At 37.9% G+C, this 19,578-nt stretch overlaps 1 protein-coding gene across 1 annotated transcript in view; it reads left to right on the top strand.

The window, feature by feature from the left end:
• The first annotated feature begins 4,792 nt into the window (after positions 1-4,792).
• CENPE (centromere protein E) overlaps positions 4,793-19,578 on the top strand; it is an 82,125-nt gene continuing 67,339 nt past the window's right edge. Inside the window, exons 1-12 of the mRNA XM_077755719.1 lie at positions 4,793-5,172; positions 7,318-7,406; positions 9,422-9,511; positions 9,612-9,730; positions 10,893-11,012; positions 11,386-11,467; positions 11,624-11,691; positions 11,768-11,833; positions 15,558-15,609; positions 17,299-17,386; positions 17,730-17,859; positions 19,136-19,255. Of these exons, the coding sequence (XP_077611845.1) occupies positions 4,793-5,172; positions 7,318-7,406; positions 9,422-9,511; positions 9,612-9,730; positions 10,893-11,012; positions 11,386-11,467; positions 11,624-11,691; positions 11,768-11,833; positions 15,558-15,609; positions 17,299-17,386; positions 17,730-17,859; positions 19,136-19,255 (1,404 nt within the window). The remainder of the gene's footprint in view (positions 5,173-7,317; positions 7,407-9,421; positions 9,512-9,611; positions 9,731-10,892; positions 11,013-11,385; positions 11,468-11,623; positions 11,692-11,767; positions 11,834-15,557; positions 15,610-17,298; positions 17,387-17,729; positions 17,860-19,135; positions 19,256-19,578) is intronic.

Raw genomic sequence — 19,578 nt, 5'->3', positions numbered from 1 at the left:
ATTATGACTTGTTTATTCCTATTCCCTTCTGCCTATAAAAGTCTCATTTTGTATAGCTCCTTGGGGCTCCTTTCTATCTGCTAGATTAGATGCTGCCTGGTTTGAATCAATTTTTGCTCAAATAAACTCTCAAAAATTTTACTATGTCTCAGTTTAACTTTTAACAAATCTCTTTGCTTTTCCTGACCACTCAGTTTAAAACATATCTTCTTTAACTCTGTTTTATCTTACTGGATACAGCCTAGCATCTTCATAATTTAAAGTAATCTACACTAGTTAAAAAACCAATGAGTAGACTATTTTATACACAGTTTTTATCTATTAACTAATCTCTTAAAAGTTGAGAGAAATAATCTTCATTAATTAAGATATAAATAATTATGAGATAGTATACAATGAAAGGGAAGTCTACTTTCTAACAGTCCTCCGCTCCTAAGCAGATTACTTGTCCTCTGTGCAGCTTTCCCAGAAATGGTTAATAAGTACTTATAAAGTGATTAAATAAGCAACTTTTTAATTGATGTTTACTATACTCTAAGTCTCTTTTTTTAAGTTCATTTATTTATTTTTGAGAGAGAGTATGCATCCATGTGTGCACACATGAGCGGGGGTGGGGCAGAAAGAGAGGGAGATGAGAATCTCAAGCAGGCTAGGTGCTGTCAGCACAGAGCTCCATGCGGGGCTGGAACCCACAAGCCATGAGATCATGACCTGAGCCAAAATCAGGAGTCAGACACTTAACCCACTGAGCCACGTAGGAGCCCCTCTAAGTCAATTTCTAGATACACAGGGTAAGGTATAAACAAAAATGTTGCTGACCACTAGTTAGAGCTGACACTCTAGTGGGAGGAAACAAATAATACACAGATAAATCCATACATACATATTATTTCTTAAAGTTTTAAGTAATCTTAAAAGAAGAGTAAAGAAAGAGAAGTAGCAGACAAGCGAGTTGTTATTTTATACAGAGTTCTGAAAAGGTGACATCTGAGCAAGATACCAATTTAAATGGAAGAAGAAAAACAGACATCTAGGGTAAGAGCCTACCAGGCAGAGAACAGCTAATGCAAAGGCCTTCAGAGAGACGGAGCCTGACTACATTCAAGAAACTGTCAAGAGGCCAGTGTGCCTGGAGTGAAAACAGCAAAAAAGAGAGTGGTAGGGGGTAAGGCCAGAGGGATAGCAAGCGGCAATATCATGTCAGGGAGACAGCTGAGACTGTGAGTCTTATTCTGAGAAAAATTGGGGTTGGGAGTGGCACTGGGGGTCTTTAGAGAGCATTAATATGGTCTAACTTACATTTGTAAAAGATCACTCAAATCACTGTGTTGGGAATAGGCTGGTACTGTGGGTGGGCAAAGCTAGAAACATGGAGTAGCAGAAGTTGTGACAAATGGCCATATTCTGGAAGATTCTCGAGGTAGCCCCAACAGAATTTTCAGGAACAGCAAATGTAGACTTTGAGAGAAAAGAAGTTGAGCATGATAACTCCATAGTTTGTTGTCTGGGTAACCACAAAGGGTGGAGTTCCATCAACTGAGTTGTGAAAAACTGCAGATCCATCAAGTTTTGAGGGGATGATCATGAATTTGGTATTAGACATTTTAAGTTTGCAATATCTATTAGATATCCAAGATGGGAGAAATTAAGGCAAATGTTTGCTAAAGACCAATTTATTGAGAACAGGAAATGACAACATCAGACAGAAAGAAGTTAAGCTGGAAGGGGCAGGATCTAGAGCAAATGTGGAGAGATTTCAGAGTGGAGGACAGAGGATATTCACCTAGTTACAATCTGGAGGATGAGGTAAATGGCACAGACAAGCAGGTCGGTAACCTGGTTGGCAGGAGGCAATGCAAAATTTCTTCTAGCTGCTTCGATTTTCATAGCAAAATAGAAAAGAAAATTTTGTTTGAATAAATGAGGGAATCCCTTTTTACTTCCTTCCATTGGCTTCCCCTCACCACTGGAATAACAGCCTAACATTTTAGCATGGCCCACAAGGCCTCACAGGACCTGGCCACATGTACCTCTCCCCTTTGCCCAAAATGGTTCAGCCACAGGGGCCTTCTTTCTATGCCTCCGACATGTACAAGACAAACTTGTATAAGCCTTGGGCTCTTTGACTCACTTGTCCCTCTGTCTGAGACAAATAAAAGATGTACTCTTACCTTCCCAAGCTTGGCTAATTCTTGTCATATAAGTCTCACCTCAGAAGTCCCCTCCCTAGACCTTTCTTGAGCATCCCATCTAAAGTGGCACCTCTTTGGAGCACCTGGGTGGCTCAGTGGGTTAAACGTCCAACTCTTGACTTTGGCTCAGGGCACGATCTCGTGGTCTTGAGATCAAGCCCCAATGGGCATGGAGCCTTCTTAAGATTCTCTCTCTACCTCTGCCCATCTCTCTCGAACATGAGTGCTCTCTCTCTCTAAAAAAAAAAAAAAAAACCCACAAAGTGGCACCCCTTCTTATCATAAGACCCTAGAACTACATCTGGCATATAGGAGATTAGGATATGTTCAGTGACTATTTCTTTATGACCATATTTGGACAATTAAATGGAAAACTGCATGCAGAGCATACAACAGAGCAGCTGGCACATAGTAAATCTCATTAAATGTTAGCTGCTGTGATGATGGCAGCAAAGACTAGCATGGCAACAATCATGAGCACAACAACTCTGAAACGCAAACCCTTCTCTGCTTTTGAACCACCCCCCTTTGTGTTGTCAGAGATTTTCTCTCACTAATGGCATGTCCCTTCTTCCTCTTTATAGTGCTTCCTTTCAGCTCAATATGTGCAATATTTCACCACCATTTTTGAAAAATCAGTTAAAATATACTTTCCTTTACTCTGTCTTACTAGGTGCATCCAAGTATCATCACATTTTAGCTATGAAAAAAGAGTAATCTAGGGGCGCCTGGGTGCTCAGTTGGTTAAGCACCCAACTTCTGCTCAGGTCATGATCTCACAGCCCCTGAGTTCAAGCCCTGAGTCAGGGTCTATGCTGACAACTCAGAGCCTGGAGCCTGTTTCAGATTCTGAGTCCCCTGCTCTCCCATCCCCCACACTCTCTCTCAAAAGTAAATATTACCAAAAAGAAGATTTTTAAAAAATAAAAAATATAAAAAGAGTAACCTATCCTAACTCACAGCTAAGTGATCAAACTCATTTTTTATTTACTGTTTTTTTTCTATTAACTAGTTTCTTCAAGTTTAACAACTAAATATTTTCATGGTTACAATATTACTAATTATAAAATATTACACAATGGAAGGTAGATCTACTATCTAACTCATCCTCCCTCATACCAAGAAAATTAGGTATATTCTGTTTATCTTTCCAGAAATTATGTATGTATTACCTGACACATAATTTTTTTTTTAAATATCAAAGAGGATCATATTGTGTATAAATATGACACCTTGGGTTTCTTTCAGTTAATGAAACACCTTGAACAGCTTTCTAAAGTACATATTAAGACTGGGGCACCTGGGTGGCTCAGTTGGCTAAGCATCCGACTTCGGCTCAGGTCATAATCTCAGTTTGTGGGTTCGAGCCCTGCGTGGGGCTCTGTGCTGACAGCTAGCTCAGAGCCTGGAGCCTGTTTCAGATTCTGTATCTCCCTATCTCTCTGACCCTCCCATGTTCATGCAGTCTCTCGCCTCTCTCTCTCTCTCAGAAATAAAGAAAACATTTTAAAAAATTAAAATAAAATAAAGTACATTTTAAGAGCTATATCATTCTTTTTACCAGCTACATAGCATTTCATTGTGTTGATAAAATACCATCCATTTAACTAGTCTCAGATTTATTATTTATTGGCACTTAATGTGTTTTCAGCCATTTGCTATTGTAAGCAATTCGGCAACCCATATACATATATCCTTGCACAGTCCTTCAAATACATACATAAATTCTTAAAAGCAGAATGGCCTGCAAAAAGGGCATATATGTTTTCCGTTTTTTATTGATATTGCCAAATTTACTTCCCAAATAGTTTTATTAGGTCATTAGAATTTTCTACTCCTATAAGTAATAAACATTTATTAGTAACTGCAGGTCATATTTTTGGTGAGGGAAAAGGAATACTTCCTGAAGCTCCTTAAATCAACTAAGAAAGGGAATGAAATCACTCTTTAAAAACATGTTAACACTTTACTATGATACATAATTTTTTAAAATAGCACTATTTCCAGGAAAGAATTTTTTAGAATAATGTTCCCACTCTTGGTAATAAACGTTCACCGCATTACTCAAAGAGTTTTTCCAGTGTTCAAGAATTCTTTCTAAAACAGCCTCTGAGGAACTCACTGCCATTGGAAATAGGAGTTCAAAGACAAAGGAAAACGTAAAACTCAGAGTTTCTAAGGAGCACAATATGATTCTTACGTTTCTGGGCAGCGCAGTGACTTTCAACTCTTGTCTTTTAAGGTGTTTTTAATTAAATAAAACAGGAGATTCTTACTTCTGTTTGCGGATTTAAAGGTCTTAACTCTTGGTGGGGGGAAAAAATTCTCTGCCTTGTTTTCCTACAGACCGCATACTCTTTGGGGGTGAGGTTTGTAAACAGCTGCCTGCATTTCAGTGGCTTTTAGCAGATAATAGCCAGATAAAATAGCAGATAAAGCCAGAATAGCCGCTTCCGCCTGCTGCCAGCCTGCTTCCGAGTCCCGTCTCTGGGACTCCCTACCCTACTGTCTTCCAGATCCTTTATTCCCCCCTGCACCTTTTACCGTGGACGCGCCTCCGGCCTGCGACTCCCCCCACGCCGCGTGCATTGGAACAACCCATGACGTCACGATACCGCCACCCAATCAGACGCGTAGTTTGGGAAATTTTAAACTTAAAGGCGGGGCGGTCCGTGCTCTCAGCAGAGGAGACGCGGAACGAGACTGTGCCAGTTTCTTGGGATCTAGGCTGGCAGGATGGCGGAGGAAGGGGCTGTCGCGGTGTGCGTGCGGGTCCGGCCGCTCAACAGCAGGTAGGTGGACCAGACCGAGAGCGGGTCCCCGCTGCGGCCTCTGGCGCTGGCCTGAGCCGGAGAGTGGGTTCTCGCTGCCCCTTCCTGCTGCCTGGTATCTCGGCCGCTTACCTGCTTTGTGCCAAGGTGTCCTTATCAGTTAGTGACGACGGGGAAGGATCGGAAGACCAAGAAGATAATTTCCAGCTGTAGGAGTCCTTTAGCTGTTAACTTGGGTTTGCCAGCGTTAAAAACTTCAACGCCGGCGCTGCACTCCTTCTCCCCATATGCGCCTCCCACCCCACCCAACTCCACTCCTTAAAGGAAGTCGTATCGGAAAGATTTTTATTGGTACTCATCTGTTATTTTGCACTAAACCGTCTCTCCCTCTTTACTGTATACTCTTTGAGAGCAAGGACTAGTCTGCCTTGTTGCATTGTATTCAAAGGCACTCAAGACTTCAGTCAATGACTCAATTTAACATTCAGAACGTTGAATGGCTGATATTTATCAATACTGATTTTTTTAGTACAATGTACACTACTACACAGACACTACCATAGTTGCCCTGTGGGTCTACATTCTAGTGCCCAGACAGAAAATAAAGTAAAAAATATAAAATGTTAAGTTGACATAATGTTATAGGAGTCATAAATGCTACAGAGAAAAAAAGCAAGATAGGGAAAAAATGAAGTCTTTGCTTTTCACTGATCTGTGGCCCTCACTACAGAATACTAATGTATTTTGTGTTTGAGAAATATTTGTTAAATATCACTAGGTGTTAATAAATGAGAATATCGAAATGAAGAATTTCTTTTTTTTATGAATTTCCTATTTTTAAAGGGCTCATTACCTAATGCATTAGAAGACAATTATGCTACAATTACAATACACAGTGACAAGTGTTATGATAGGTAGAGAGTGTTTGCTCTAGGAGTCATTAACCTCTGAGATGACACGGGGCACAGGGCTGGTGTCATGAAACTCCTGACACCTTTTATGAATGAAAGAATAGCTAAATTACTTAATGGAAAGGTAAGTCAGGTTTATTTCAGGCACAGAAGGGCTGAATCTCTTATTTTGAAAGGGACTGTCAAAACTGTTTGCAGCTTTAGGTATATATAGGAATTTAGAGCAAGATAACGTTGAAGAGAGAAATAAACATGTTCCAGATCTAGTGTGCCATATTAAGAATTTCAGATGTTTTTTTAATAATTTTGAGCAAGAGGCACATAATCAGAGCTGCATTTTGAATGTATCTTTGCAGCAACCAGTACTGGGTAGGAGGGTGGAAATGAAGAACTTCAGGAGAAAACTCCCATGGGAAGGCAGGAGGTCACTGAACCCCACTTAAAAGTGCTGACTCCTCAAAAGCAGATTTTCCATGTTTCTCATATCTAGTATAAATCAATACCTTCTTTTTTAAGTTTATTTATTTTGAGAGAGAGAGAGACAGAGTAGGAGGGGCAGAGAGAGGGGGAAAGAGAAGGAATCCCAGGCAGTCTCCTTACCACCAAGGCAACCTGGGGCTCAAACTCAGAAATCATGAGATCATGACCTGAGCTGAAACCAAGAGTCTGACGCTTAACCCACTGAGCCACCCAGATGCCCCAATACTATCTTTTAAAATATTCTTCAGAAGAGGTGCCTGGGTGGCTCAGTCAGTTAAGTATCCAACTTTGGCTCAGGTCATGATCTCACAGTTTGTGAATTGGAGCCTTGCATCGGGCTCTGTGCTGACAGCTCAGAGCCTGGAGCCTGCTTCCGATTCTGTGTCTCCCTCTCTCTGTGTGCTTCCCCCACTTTAACTCTGTCTCTCTCTCAAAAATAAATATTTTTTTCCATTTATCAGTGTTATTTTAATCACTAACAAATTAAATTTATCACAAAATAATATATTAGTGAAGTTAACAGTCAATAGATTAAGTGGTGGAGAGAAGTTGCCACCAGTTGATATTTTTTTTTTTTTAAACAGTGTGGAGGTTCCTCAGAAAACTAACAGTAGAACTCCCCTATGACCCAGCAATAGCACTGCTAGGAATTTACCCAAGGGATACAGAAATGCTGATGCATAGGAGCACATGTACCCCAATGTTCATAGCAGCACTCTCCACAATAGCTAAAACATGGAAAGAGCCTAAGTGTCCATCAACAGATGAATGGATCAAGAAGATGTGGTTTATCTATACCATGGAATACTACATGGCAATGAGAAACAAAAATAAATATTTTAAAATAAATTTATTTGTTCATTAAAATAAAATATTCTTCAGAAGATAGACTCTTTTAAATTATCTGTCATATAACATGATTTCCATGACCAGTTATACTAAAATGCAGTGTTTTTATTTCAGAGAAGCTCGTGGAGAAGATACCCAAGTTTACTGGAAAACTGACAACAATGCCATTTATCAAGTTGATGGCAGTAAATCCTTCCATTTTGGTAAGCTTATAATAGCATGAAGAGTTAATATCTATCGTTTTCCTGTTAGGACTATAAAAGGCTTATCAATAATCCTGGATTTGTCATTAAAGATCAAACTAGGCTTTAGTAGAAACTAAAAAATTGTTCATCCTTCATGATGACAAGTAAGATAATAAATTGATATTTAAAATGCAGTTATAGTCATAGTGCCTTAAGGTTGAAACTAACGTTTTTTCCTCTTATTTATTAATTTGTGGCCTAAAACCCAATAAGCCTAAAATATATTGCTTAATATCAGGTCATCTTTAAGATCTTTCATTGTAGTATAGACTTTCCACAATTATTTTAAGAATAGTGAAGATATTCCTTCTTTTTCTGTTAGAATACAGCAGAGACCTACCCCTGCTTTTGTAGAACTTACCATATGATGAGAGAGAGGCTTTAAACAAGTAATTACACTTGTCATGGCATAAGCTTTGTGGGATTTATAGTGGGATCTAACTAGTCTAGTTGTCTAAAATGGTACCACTGACACTAAGACAGAGGGTCATGGAGGCCCTGAAGGTTGACTCGGATGATTTATTGATTTAATATGGATATACTGCTGACAGTGTGCCAGATACAGTTCTCAGCATGTCATATATTTTAACTCATTCAATCCTCATAACAAGCTTATGCAGTAGGTACTACACAGTAGGTGCCTTTCCATTTCAGCAAGGAACTAAAACAGGCCTGGAGTCACACAGCTCACAAATGGAAGAGTCAGACTCACTAGCATGCTGTCATTTAGGTACCGCTGAGCAACAGTGAGGCCCTCTCAACAACTCTGGGAATAAAAATGGTTAGGATGTTGAAGTAGCATTAAACTAGAAAGCCATCATAAAAGGTTTTAGAGCAAAGATGTAAAGAAGAGAAAACAATTTCTGGTAAAGTACTGTTTTAGAGTATTAACATAATTTTTTAAAAGGTAGTACAATAAATGCCAGAGATTATAAAACCAAGAGTGAGGGATACACAAGCATTCAGACTCATGATCTATGGGTTCTCTGTAGCCATGTATGCCCATCGTGGATTTGGACTCATCCACCTATCTAAAGTAAATGGCATTTAGATTTGAATCATCCTGCCCTCTGTCCTTGCTCTGAAATCATAATCCCTTACTAAGCAGCCTTCAGATGGCACTTTGATTTTTCCATAAAGTCCTGCCTCAGGACAAATGTGTCGTCATGAGGCAAACAGTGTGATCACTGAATTTCTCATTGCAGGTAGATGTGTTTCCCTCCTGATTTAAATCCATTTCTTGTGAGCTTTTTCATATGAGGCCACCATTGAAAGAGTAGTCCATTTTTAATGTGCTACTTATGCCAGCAAAACAGAGAGCCACCTACTCGACTAGTTAATTCATCAATACAAATGTACTCTAAACCCAGCCTCCTTTAGTAGCCAGCCATCTGGTCATTTCTTGTAACATTTCAGCTTTGTTCAGGTCTCTTCTTCCATAGGTGTACATATCTTGGTGTAATTTGATCTAGGTCCTCTTGCTAACTACGTTATAAACTTTAAAATTTCTCAATAGTAATAGTCCATATTTCCTAAGTATTGACTATAGGTTCACAATAATTCTATGAGGAAGAGAATAGATATCCATTTTACAGACTGGGCACAAACGCAGTAACCACCTTGCCCAAAGTCACATAGCTTATAAGTGTTGGCACCAGATTTGCAGACAGTCTGATTTGGTAACTCTGTATTCAGCCATTATGCCCTACTGCCTCTTAAAAGCACATAGGATATCTGAGAAGTCTAACTTGTATTTTTTCTGTGTGAGGACCAACACATCTTACCTTATAGAGAAATATATTTTCAGAGGATATATTTTCAACCAATAAGTTGAAGAGAATATCATGTCTTAAATATTTTATCTTACATATCCTGACCATTTTATTTCTTTGGACAACTACTAGGAATGAAAACAAAGTTGATTTGATTGATTTAACTTCTGTGTGTATGTGTGTGTGTGTGTTTTTTTTCAGATCGTGTCTTTCATAGTAATGAAACTACTAAAAATGTGTATGAAGAAATAGCAGTACCTATCATAGATTCTGCCATACAAGGCTACAATGGTTTGTATTCATTGTAGAAGTATTTTGGTTCAACTATTGATAGTTTCACACCATATAGACTCATTTTTAATCTTTGCATGTGTGTGTTTTGTTTTTACAGGTACAATATTTGCCTATGGGCAGACTGCTTCAGGAAAAACATATACCATGATGGGTTCAGAGGATTATTTGGGAGTAATACCCAGGGCAATTCATGACATTTTCCAAAAAATTAAAAAGGTAAATAACTTGGGTAAATTCTGGCACATAAAGGGAAAAGTAGTAATAGTAGAATGGAAACCTTAATATTTTCTTACAGTGATGAAAGGAAGTAGATTTATAGTTATCTCTTAGCCATGGGTAAAGAAGGCATAACAGATTTATTTTTTTCCCATAAACTTACTGTGTTGAGCAAAAAGTTTTCATTCTTTTTCTTGAATACTGAAACAGTACTAATCACACCTGGGTGTCAAGGAACAGGAAAATCTTACTAGAATGGTTAGAATCACTTACTAGAATCACTACCAGTGATTTCTTTTTAAGTTTATTTATTTATTTGTTTTGAGTGAGGGAGTGTATGCATACAAATGTGGGTAGGAGCAAAGAGAGAGAAACCCAAGTAGGCTCCACACTGTCAGGACAGAGTCTGACACGGGACTCGATCTCACAAACTGTGAGCCAAAATCAAAAGTCAGATGCCCACCCAACTGAGCTACCCAGGCTCCCTGCTACCAGTGCTTATAAAGGAACAGAGACGGGTGCCTGGGTGGCTCAGTTGGTTAAGCGTCCGACTTTGGCTCAGGTCATGATCTCACGGTACGTGGGTTCGAGCCCTGTGTCAGGCTCTGTGCTGTCAGCTCAGAGCCGGGAGCCTGCTTCAGATTCTCTCTCTCTTTCTCTCTCTCTCTCTCTGTCTCTCTCTCTGTCCCTCCCCCATTCATGCTCTTTCTCTCTCAAAAATAAACATGAAAAAGAAATTTTATTAAAACAAAAAAGGAACAGAGAAAAGCAGATTTAGAGAAAAGACAGGAAAGAAAAGCAGAAGACCAGAATAAGCAATCTAAGTAATTAAGATTTGGTTTTAGATTATTTTTTCATTACTATTTTAATGGTTTGTAGTGTTTTTATTTGAACATCCATTGGTAGATTTCCTTTTGAGTTCAGACAGTTGGACCGGGCATTCTCCTCTTCTAATTCTTTGATGCTATACTTTTCATTATTACTGAAATGTGTTTTTATATTTTTGTGTTTATTGTGAATATAAAGCCACATGAGGTTTTGTTTGATTGTTGCTTGCTTTACAAAGGTAATTTCTTAGAATATTTTAATATTTAATACTAGCACATAAGTATTCAGTATTAGGTTTTCAGAAATGGATGATCTCTGATGTTTTTACATCTAGCTTCCTGACAGAGAATTTCTCTTACGCGTGTCTTACATGGAGATATACAATGAAACCATTACAGACTTACTCTGTGACACTCAAAAAATGAAGCCGTTAATAATTCGGGAAGACTTTAACGTGAGTAACAGAGTTAGTGTGGTTCTAAAAATAGACTTGCTTGTTGGGATTCATGTCCTTGTTCTATATTTTTTGAACTGTCTCCTGTTTGTATGGTTTATTTTTTAAGTGTTTATAGAGATAGCATATGAGCAACATGTATCATTTTTAAACATTGACAGCTGTAATGTTTTGGTATAAGTGCCTTTAAAAAGAGCAAATGGAAGCATCAGGTTAGAATTTGGTACATAAATAAATTGTACATATCATAGTTTACTTGTTATTTTCATCCATTTTTCACTTGTAACTTCTACAAGTGAATTCTATACTAGTTCACATCTTTTGATTTGCAGACTTCTTAGTGACTTCCTCTCTATTCTTAAACTTGTTTCAGAGGAATGTATATGTGGCTGATCTCACAGAAGAAGTGGTTTATACATCAGAAATGGCTTTGAAGTGGATCACAAAAGGAGAGAGTAAGACTTTATACTGTATTTTTCCAAAAACACTTGTAAAAACTATTCAATTGAATGTATTTAGGCTTCAAATCATACTTTTTGGTCTAAAAAAGAAGTTTATATTTTTCTTTGAATTTTAAAATACACACCTGAAATATGACTCCCTTTTTACAGAGAATAGACATTATGGAATTACGAAAATGAATCAAAGAAGCAGTCGTTCTCATACCATTTTCAGGATGGTAGGTAACGCTCTGTTTGGTCTTTGCAATTAAAAGTACACTAATTTTTTTACAAGTTTTCTTTTCTTCTGTCTAGATTTTGGAAAGTAGAGAGAAAGGGGAACCTTCCAATTGTGAAGGATCCGTCAAGGTGTCCCATTTGGTGAGTATTGATGGACCATGATCCCATACCATATGGGCCAAACCATCATTTAATTTGGCTGCTGGATGTTTAGCTTCATAAGAACTGTTAACTGCACCAAACAGGCAAAAATATCTATAAATTGGTAGTTTAGTCTCATCTAGAAACATGAAATTTCAAGCGAAAACATAGGAAGAATTCAGAGGGTCTTTGTTGTTATGTTATGGCTGATATCTCCTAAAATTTAGATCAAAGCACTTTTCCTAACCTGAGTTCTTGGGGAAGAGCTTTTCCATATGCATTTAAGAGTATATTCTTGAAACAAGGGTGGGGGCAATTTGGTTCTTTTGTTGTTTTTGTTGTTTTGACTCAGCCAATAAAATGGAGACTCGTGAGATCAACAAAAGCCTAGCTGGGATGGTTTAAAAAGTAAATCACATTATTCAAGTTCATTCTTCAATAAAATAAGGAAATGTTTTATATTATAAGCATAGTGTTTGAGACTGGAAATGCCTTGGAGAGTGACATCTTACTCATCTTTATAGCCCCAACACAGTATATGTAGTTTATATTCAGTACTTGTTTGCTGAATAGTGAATTTAATCATGTTCTAAACATTTCTTTTTTCTACATAAGTAAGCCACCATTTCCTTCCTGCTGCACTGAAGCCGTTCTCTCTCTTTTTTTGTGCTTCCTTCCTGTTCCTTGCCAATATTGCTTTATTCTCCATCTTCAGGGTCTAAATTTCCTAGCTTCATGGAGGATATGACTTAAGTTTATTCTTGAAAACTTTAGGGAAAAAAATAATAAATCTCTAATTATTCACTTTCAGATTTGAAAAATCAGTCTTAATAAATATCTAATTCTTGTTCACCTCAGTTATCTCACCATACCAATATAAAATTTATTTTAGTAGATGGTCTTGCTTTAATTTAACAACAAAACACAGAACCTAACTTCTGTTTTGTTTTCTAAACCCAGCCTGTGATATTTCACTACAACTTTTCTCTTAATAATTTCTTTAATACTCTTGACTTGGTCAGTAATCCATTTGATGACTTTTTCATATAATTTGATGCTATATCACCTAGGGACTATAGGACCATCTGGTCCAACCCTTCAGCCTTTCTACTTACTGTAAGTATCTTCTTGGAAAGAAGCCTTCCCCCAAAAGATCATTTTCTGGCTCTTTTTTTTTTTTTTTTTTTTTTTTTAAGTGTCTTCTGATCTTTCTGGTTCACAACATCCAGGTTCTTTTGGCTGTGCATCTTCTCTCTTCCCTTTTTGGGAATTCTTTCTCCTACTCTACTCTCCAAGACATCGGAGTGTTCTGCTTCGGCCTGTCTTGCTTCCTGTGTCTGCCCTCAGATGTTGTTATCACTTCTGTATTGGTGACAGTCAAATATTTATTTTATCTAGAGTTTCTGAGTTCTAATTCACATCCCTATAAAGATGATTATAATTGTGTGTCCCACTATTACTTCAAATTTCAGTGTGTCTAAAACAAAATTAATTACTTTCCATCATAGTGAATATTCCTTTTTTCCAGGAGTACCAACATTATCTTGGTCACCTGGGCGAGACCCGAGTCTGTTCTGACTCCTCTCTTTCAGCCTTCCCCTTGAGTCCACTCATCAGCATTTCTTATTCAGCATTCCCATGGGCATCACACTCATTTAGGTCCTCATCTCCTGACTGGCTTCTATGACTCTGGTCTTCCTTTCTGTAGTCTCCTAGCAGATTTCTGATGTTACTAAGTACTGCTTTTGTTATGTTGCATCCTTTGACAAATTCCGGCCACTCTCAACCAACCTAACTTAATTTCCTTCTACTCCACATGAGCCTTCTCTTGTATATAGATTGGAGCCTCTTGGTGTCTTTGAACACTGATACTTGCTCCCATCTTTATTCCTCAGTTCATGCTGCCTTCATCACCACTCTGCCCCTTTATTATTTATTTAGGTCTTCTGTAATAGATGCCATATAAGAAACATTAGACTGAGAATTTTAGAGAAAGTAGTGTCTGAGATAGGACATAATTAAAACAGGAGTACATAATTACTGCCCATCCGTGAAAGTCTCTGACTTTGTTTTAAGGCACTGAGAATATTTGCCAAGGCCTCATCATGTTCTGAGCATAGTACTAGGCCCTGAGATTAAAAGAATAAGGAAGACATCCCTCCACCACTTACTGTTTTCCGTCTCACCTCACTGCTCCAAGCCACCATCACCTCTCAGATTTCTGCATGAGCAGGCTCCTAGCTACCACTCTTGCCTCCCTGCATTCCTTCTCTACCCACGCTTCTCACCCTTCTCTGCCAAAAGTTAAATCAAGATATGACTCCCACTGCCTTGCTCAAACCCTTTCCCATCACATTTAGAAAATCCAGAGTTCTTGCTCTTGCTTACCATGCCCCGCACCATCTGACCCTTACCCACTTCTCTGACCTGATCTCCTCTCAGCTCCACTTCACCAACTCTGCCCTTTCTATTTTTTGAACACGCCAAGCTCATTTCTGCTTTGTGACTGGGTATACTAGCTGTTCTTTCTATCTGGACTATGGCTCCCATGAGCTTTCATGGCCAGCCCCCTCTTCTCTGTCATTCCAGATTCTAGCTTAGTGGGAGGACTTCCCTGCCATCAAGTCCAAAGAACCTACTCTGTACCTTCCTCTTTCCCCTTCTAGCACTCTATTTAAATGATCTGTATGGGGGCATCCTGGGTGGCTCAGTCCCTTGAGTATCCAACTCTTGATCTCGACTCAGGTCATAATCTTAGTTTGTGAGTCCAAGCCCTGCATCGGGCTTTGCACTGACAGCACCAGTGCCTGCTTGGAGTTCTCTCTCTGTCCCTCTTTTGCTTTCCTCTCTCTCTCTCAATAAATAAATAAAACAAAAAAAATTATGTATATTACACTTACCACGATGCATTTCTTATCTTTTTGTCGCTTCTCACCAACTTTCTCCTCTCCCTGTCCTGCCCCATGTAGAATAAAAGCTCAGTGAGAGCAGAGAACTTACTTGTCTGCATGTCTGATTCACTGCCATATCCTAGCACCTAACACACTGCCTGGATCATGACAGGCAATCACTTGTTTCCAACATTGTTTGTGAAATGAAGGAGAGGCCCATGCTTTTTAAAGGTGCTACAGTATAGGCAGAGACACAAATGATGAGCTCAGCACAGTAAGTGCTGAAGAATAAGGTAGATCTCTAAAGACCCCTGGGTACACAATTGAAAAAGCAGTTAAAGGTGTGGGCAAGGAATGATAAAGATGGCAAAGCTTCACGAAGGAGGTAACAATTGTCTTTGGTCCTGAATAAAGAATAAGGACAGACTAAACATTAGAACTAACTAAACAAAGAGAAAGGCAAAATGTAGGTATTGGAAGCACAGAAGTACAGGAAGCATTTTGGGCATAGTGAGTAGGTCAGCTAGAATTCAGAGTGAGTAACACAAGTGCCAGATTATAAAGAATTATATTCACTATGGTGAGGGTTTGAACTTTGTGTAGTAAATAGAGAGCCTATTCTGACAACATTATGGAGGCTATATTATAAGGGAGGAAAAAAGTACACACATCAGTTTGATTCGGAAATGGGAAGGCCCTGAACAGTGGAGTGAGAGGCCAGCAGACAGATGGGGTATGCAGGTAAACCATGTGTTAAAATTGTTCTTTCAGCCATTGAGATTTTATTATTTCAAGTTACCTTTCCTAAAGTTTCATTTTCATCTCTCTTACAGAATTTGGTTGATCTTGCAGGCAGTGAAAGAGCTGCTCAAACAGGCGCTGAAGGTAATGGGAACTCATAAATGTGTTGGCCTGAGTGTCCTCTTATTCTTTTACAGAATAAAAAAGTGCTACCTCGCATTTTAGAAACTAATAAAGATAGTAATTTTGTGACAAAACTCCTTAATGTAAAAAAGCAGCTTCCATATCTAGCAAGTTATCTATTTTGGGCTACTATAGTATCAAGTAAAAAGCTAAAACTATGCAGTTGGTAGGATTGTATAGCTACAAAGCTCATGAGAGTACCATGAAAACCATCTAAATTTTCATAATTAGTAAGGAAATTCAGGAAGGTAGATACAAAATTAATATACAGACATTAATAACTCCTAATACAAAAAACAACCAGCTGGAATATTTAGTGTACAAAAAGACTCCACTTACAATAATGACTTAATTGATCTAATATCTAGGAAGAAACACAACACAAATTACATAAGACCAGAATAAAGAAAATTTTAAAACATACTTAAAGGATGTAATCAAATATTTATAACAACTGGACAATCATACTTAGATGGGAAGTTTCAAAATCATGAAGATGTTAAACCTTTCTATGTTTTATTTCCTACAGCCTGACATAGAGACCCTCATCTGAGCATGGCCTCTATCTACCAAACTAGTACAAGAAATAAATGCTTGTTGTTTTAGCTGGCTTGTTACAGCAATAGCTAAATAATGCACCTGTAAAATAACAGCTGTTCAAAACTACCTGTTGTAGTACTTTTTATATATGTGGCATATTGAAAACCTACATGTCCCTTAACAGGATGCTGAATAAGTAAATTCTGATACATCCATACAATGGGATTTTATGCTGTATAAAAGAATGAAAACACGAGTGTTTCCTGATATATTGCCAAGTGAAAAAAGCAAAGTGCAAATTACCATGTATAGTGGGCTACTGTTTGTGTAAAAGAAGAAAAGAAAGAAATAAACATATATGAACTTGAATTCCTAAAAATCTCTACAAGAGTCAACTAATAAAAGTGGTTTTCTGGTAGGGGGACAGGAACTGGTTGAATGGACCACAGGATTAGGAGAGAGCTTTTTCAGTGTACTTATTTTCTTTTTCGATATATGACTCATGAGAGCATATCAGTTTAAAAGTAAGAACTTTGTTGGGGTGCCTGGGTGGCTCAGTTGGTGGTGTCTGACTTCAGTTCAGATCATGATCTCATAGTTTGTGAGTTTGAGCCCCACATCAGGCTCTGTGCTGACAGCTCAGAGCCTAGAGCCTACTTCTGATTCTGTGTCTCCTTCTCTCTCTGCCCTCCCGCACTTGCATTCTTTCTTTCAAAAATAAACAAACATTAAAAAAAATAATTATTTTTTATTAATTTGGTTATAAGTCTATAGTTACCTATATTTGGAAGTTTGGAAAAAATAGATTTGATCCGATGAATTAGGCTCTTTGGGGAAATGAACTTTACTTCCCTTTAATTTTTTTTCTTAACTATCTTTTTCTCTTTGCTCTTTCTCTAAGGCTCTTTCCAATGCACTTAATAGGTAGGAGGAATAGGGAAAGAGCTCCTTCAACCAGTGATATTAAAGGTGGGCTCAGATCTAATCCAAAGCACAGACTTTATCATCTGGCCCTTAAATTCCTAGTTCTTCTTAAAATTTATTGATAAATAAGTTAATCATCTAGTACAGAGGCCAGTCTTAGTTTTCATATTTGCTTAATAAATGCAGGTGTACGACTCAAGGAAGGCTGTAATATAAATCGAAGTTTATTTATTTTGGGACAAGTGATCAAGAAACTTAGTGATGGACAAGTTGGGTAAGTTTATTCCATTGTACATTTACCTATTAATGCTTACATTTTCCATTAGGTTGAGAATTGTAATAATTCACTGACACTCAAACATCCTGATTTCTTCGATATGTTCCAAAGCTTTTGTGATTCTGTGAGCATGCTTAACTTCTTATATATATGACTATGACTTCCTAAATATACTTTCCATTTTAAATATTTTTTACTTAGTAGTTTTGATCTGCTTCATCTAACCTATAAAGGATTAATTTTTAAATGGTATCTAATTTAAGGTTCTGCATTAAAAACCAACCACTTTTGTTATGTAAAAATTCTGACTATTTTTCCCCTAAACTCCTTTCTCACTAAGTGGTTTCATAAATTACCGAGACAGTAAATTAACACGAATTCTCCAAAATTCCTTGGGAGGAAATGCAAAAACCCGTATTATCTGCACAATTACTCCAGTGTCTTTTGATGAAACCCTTACTACTCTACAGGTGAGTTTGATTTTTATTTCAGTATTTGGGGGAGGGAGGATCGTCTTTAAGAAAAAAAAAATTACCCACTAAAATTAGGTATTTTTTTAATGACATAACATACCTATTACAATAAAATTGATGTATTACCTACTAAATAGTATTCCTTAATTTTCCCAAATTTCAGCCATTCATTTCCCACCTCCACAATTTTGCCATATCTAACTCTATTATACTGATACCTTTCCTTAAAGAAAAACCTCACTATTTCTACTTAATTTATTGTGGAAGGAAACTTTATGTCAGTCCCATGAATGAAGAACTAGTATCACTTTCAACAAATAGGTGCCCCAAAAAACACATATGTATGTGTGTTTTTAATAAAATAACTCTTAAATTCCTGCTAGCTGATTGTTAATTGTCTTTGCTCTGAGCCTAAGGCTTACATTTTCTGTTTAAAAAAAAAAAAAGGAAAACTAAGAAATGTCAATAGAATAGCCATCTCAGTCCAGGATTGTGTTATTTAACGGTCACCTTCATGGACTCACTTAAAGTTACTCCTGATTCACTCTAAGAAACATTGTTTTAAATAGCTATTGGACACTGGCTCAAAGTAGTATCAGATAAAAATAGAAAGTACAGTCTCTGACTTCCCAATTTATAGTTTTATAGGGAAGGGGTGCCTGGGTGGCTCAGTCAGTTAAGTGTCTGACTTCAGCTTAGGTCACAATCTCACAGTCAGAGTTCAAGCTCTGCATTGGGCTCTGTCCTGACAGCTCAGAGCCTGGACCCTGCTTTGAATTCTGTGTCTCTGTCTCACTTTGCCCCGCCCCTGCTGGTGCTCTGTCTCTCTCTCTCTCTCTCTCTCTCTCTCAAAACTAAGTAAATATTAAAGAAAAAGAAAATCTTATAGTACTATAGGGAAGATAAGACCTGTCTTCCAATGTGGTTGGCTTGGATTAATTAACTATTAATTAATGGAATAGAGTTCAGAGCAATCAAAGCTTCAGAGGAGAGGGAGCATTTGCTCTGGACTTTGACAAGTAGATGGGAGTCTAGTAAGCCAGTGTTTGTAGGTTCTCTGTTGGCATATGTATTCGAGATATTTCCCTGATTCTTCTGAAGACTAGCAGCCAAGGCAAGTAACAAGGATAGAGAATACTCTCTGTGTTCAAAAGTATTAAGCCACCTGGGAGGAGGATTGATCTTTCCTTATAAAACTTAATTACAAGAAACCTAAATATTGTTAATGATTTTTCTGATGTTGAACACTTAACACTCTTCTGTTTTTCCCCAGTTTGCCAGCACTGCCAAATATATGAAGAATACTCCTTATGTTAATGAGGTATCAAGTGATGAAGCTCTCCTGAAAAGATATAGGAAAGAAATAATGGATCTTAAAAAACAGTTAGAGGAGGTATGTATGAACCGTGTATTTCAGTAAAGAATAGGGACAGATTTGGGGGTGCCTGGGTGACTCAGTCGGTTGAATGTCCCAACTCGATTTCAGCTCAGGTCATGATTTCACAGTTCTGGAATCAAGCCCTGCGTCGGGCTCCATGCTGGCAGCACAGAACCTGCTTGGGATTCTCTCTCTCCCTCTCTCTGCCCCTCCCTTGCTCCTGTACTCGCTCTCAGAATAAATAAATAGAAATTAAACAAACAAAAAAAAGAATAGGGGCGGATTTAGAACTAAGAGCTGCCCAAATGCCCAGAGAGTCTTAACTTACATCAAGAGCT

Source organism: Crocuta crocuta, unplaced genomic scaffold, assembly GCF_008692635.1.
Source record: "Crocuta crocuta isolate KB4526 unplaced genomic scaffold, BGI_CrCroc_1.0 scaffold92, whole genome shotgun sequence".
In the NCBI taxonomy this organism is placed as follows: Eukaryota; Metazoa; Chordata; class Mammalia; order Carnivora; family Hyaenidae; genus Crocuta; species Crocuta crocuta.
This window is presented reverse-complemented; position numbering and strand designations above follow the sequence as displayed.